Source organism: Citrus sinensis, chromosome 1 (genome assembly GCF_022201045.2).
Source record: "Citrus sinensis cultivar Valencia sweet orange chromosome 1, DVS_A1.0, whole genome shotgun sequence".
Taxonomy (NCBI): domain Eukaryota; kingdom Viridiplantae; phylum Streptophyta; class Magnoliopsida; order Sapindales; family Rutaceae; genus Citrus; species Citrus sinensis.
This window is the reverse complement of record NC_068556.1, coordinates 4,389,485-4,390,782: the sequence shown is the minus strand read 5'-3', so window position 1 is coordinate 4,390,782 and position 1,298 is coordinate 4,389,485. Positions and strand designations below refer to the sequence as shown.

Sequence of the window (1,298 nt, the reverse complement as noted above, 5' to 3'; positions counted from 1 at the left end):
TGCTTCAAATTTCATGCAGATATATGCATTTTTGTGTGTGTGTGTTAGATACTAGAATATGAATTTAATGTGGACGGAGTTAAAAGATAAAAAGAAAATCCCAAACACTATAACACAAAAAATAAAGCATTGGAATCTAAGTTTTAATTTCTTGTCTTTCAGCTTTGTTTGCACAAAATATGCATTTTAGCATATGCACCTCAGAAACTCTAATAATAATAAGAAGAAGAAGAAGTAACTTATTATTAATGGTTAATCAAAGATAGTACAATACACAAGAAAACCAAGCCCCTCTATGATTCGTTTGAGTTTATTCACTATATAAAGTATATATATTGATCATTTTACACCAAGAGCGATTAATTTTCACATAGATGCAAAATATATGTAAGTTGAATGAATTTAATAAACAAAAATATTTGTATGATTTTTAAAAAGCTAATGGGAGATTCTTGTCGATTTCTTGAACGAAGGGATTTTCCTCTAACTAATCAAATTAGGTCACCAGTATCCAAGCAACATATTTTTGTTTATTATGAATTAATTATTCAGGGTTCTTATGCTTAAAGAATAAAATAAAATATATATTTATAATGTATTATTGTTATTAGCAATTTCTTATTATGACTTTCTGCTTTTCTTTTAGCTAATCATCAACCATCAATAGCAGCTGTTTAGCTAACTTAGTAAATTAGTCGCATGGGGGATATTTCTTTCGAATCAAACTTAAAAGCAAGCGACGGCGATGGCGATGGCGACGGCGACGGCGACTTGTCCAGCATCTCTCTTAGACCTTTTGATCTTTCAGACGTTGAGGATTCCATGCTGTGGGCTAGTGATGATCAAGTAACTCGTTTTTGCACATGGGAATCAGAGGATGGCATCAACTTCTTCAAAAATAAAGTAATTAACAACCACCCGTGGTTCAAAGCAATATGCCTTGGTAACAAACCAATTGGTGCCATTTTAGTAACTCCAAACTCAGGTGATTGTAACAAATGTAGAGCTATACTTGGCTACGTCGTGGCATCAAAGTACTGGGGCAAAGGGATTGCAACAAGGGCTGTGAAAATGGTGACTGGTATTATATTTGACGAGTGGCCACATTTGCAGAGACTTGAGGCTACGGTAGATGTTGATAACTTGGCCTCTCAGAAAGTGCTTCAGAAGGCTGGATTCAAGAGAGAAGGTGTTCTTCGAAAGTATATAACTCTCAAGGGAAAAGCTACAGATGTTGTCATGTTTAGTCTTCTGTCTACTGATCACAAGATTTGATTATATGTTAAAAAGAAAAGAGA

The 1,298-nt window shown here is 34.1% G+C and overlaps 1 protein-coding gene across 1 annotated transcript; it reads left to right on the top strand.

Moving 5' to 3' along the window:
• The first annotated feature begins 559 nt into the window (after positions 1-559).
• On the top strand, positions 560-1,298 carry LOC102606951 (uncharacterized). The gene has a single exon (XM_006476055.3). It carries the CDS (start codon positions 700-702, stop codon positions 1,273-1,275), a length of 576 nt encoding a protein of 191 aa, XP_006476118.2. The 5' UTR covers positions 560-699; the 3' UTR covers positions 1,276-1,298.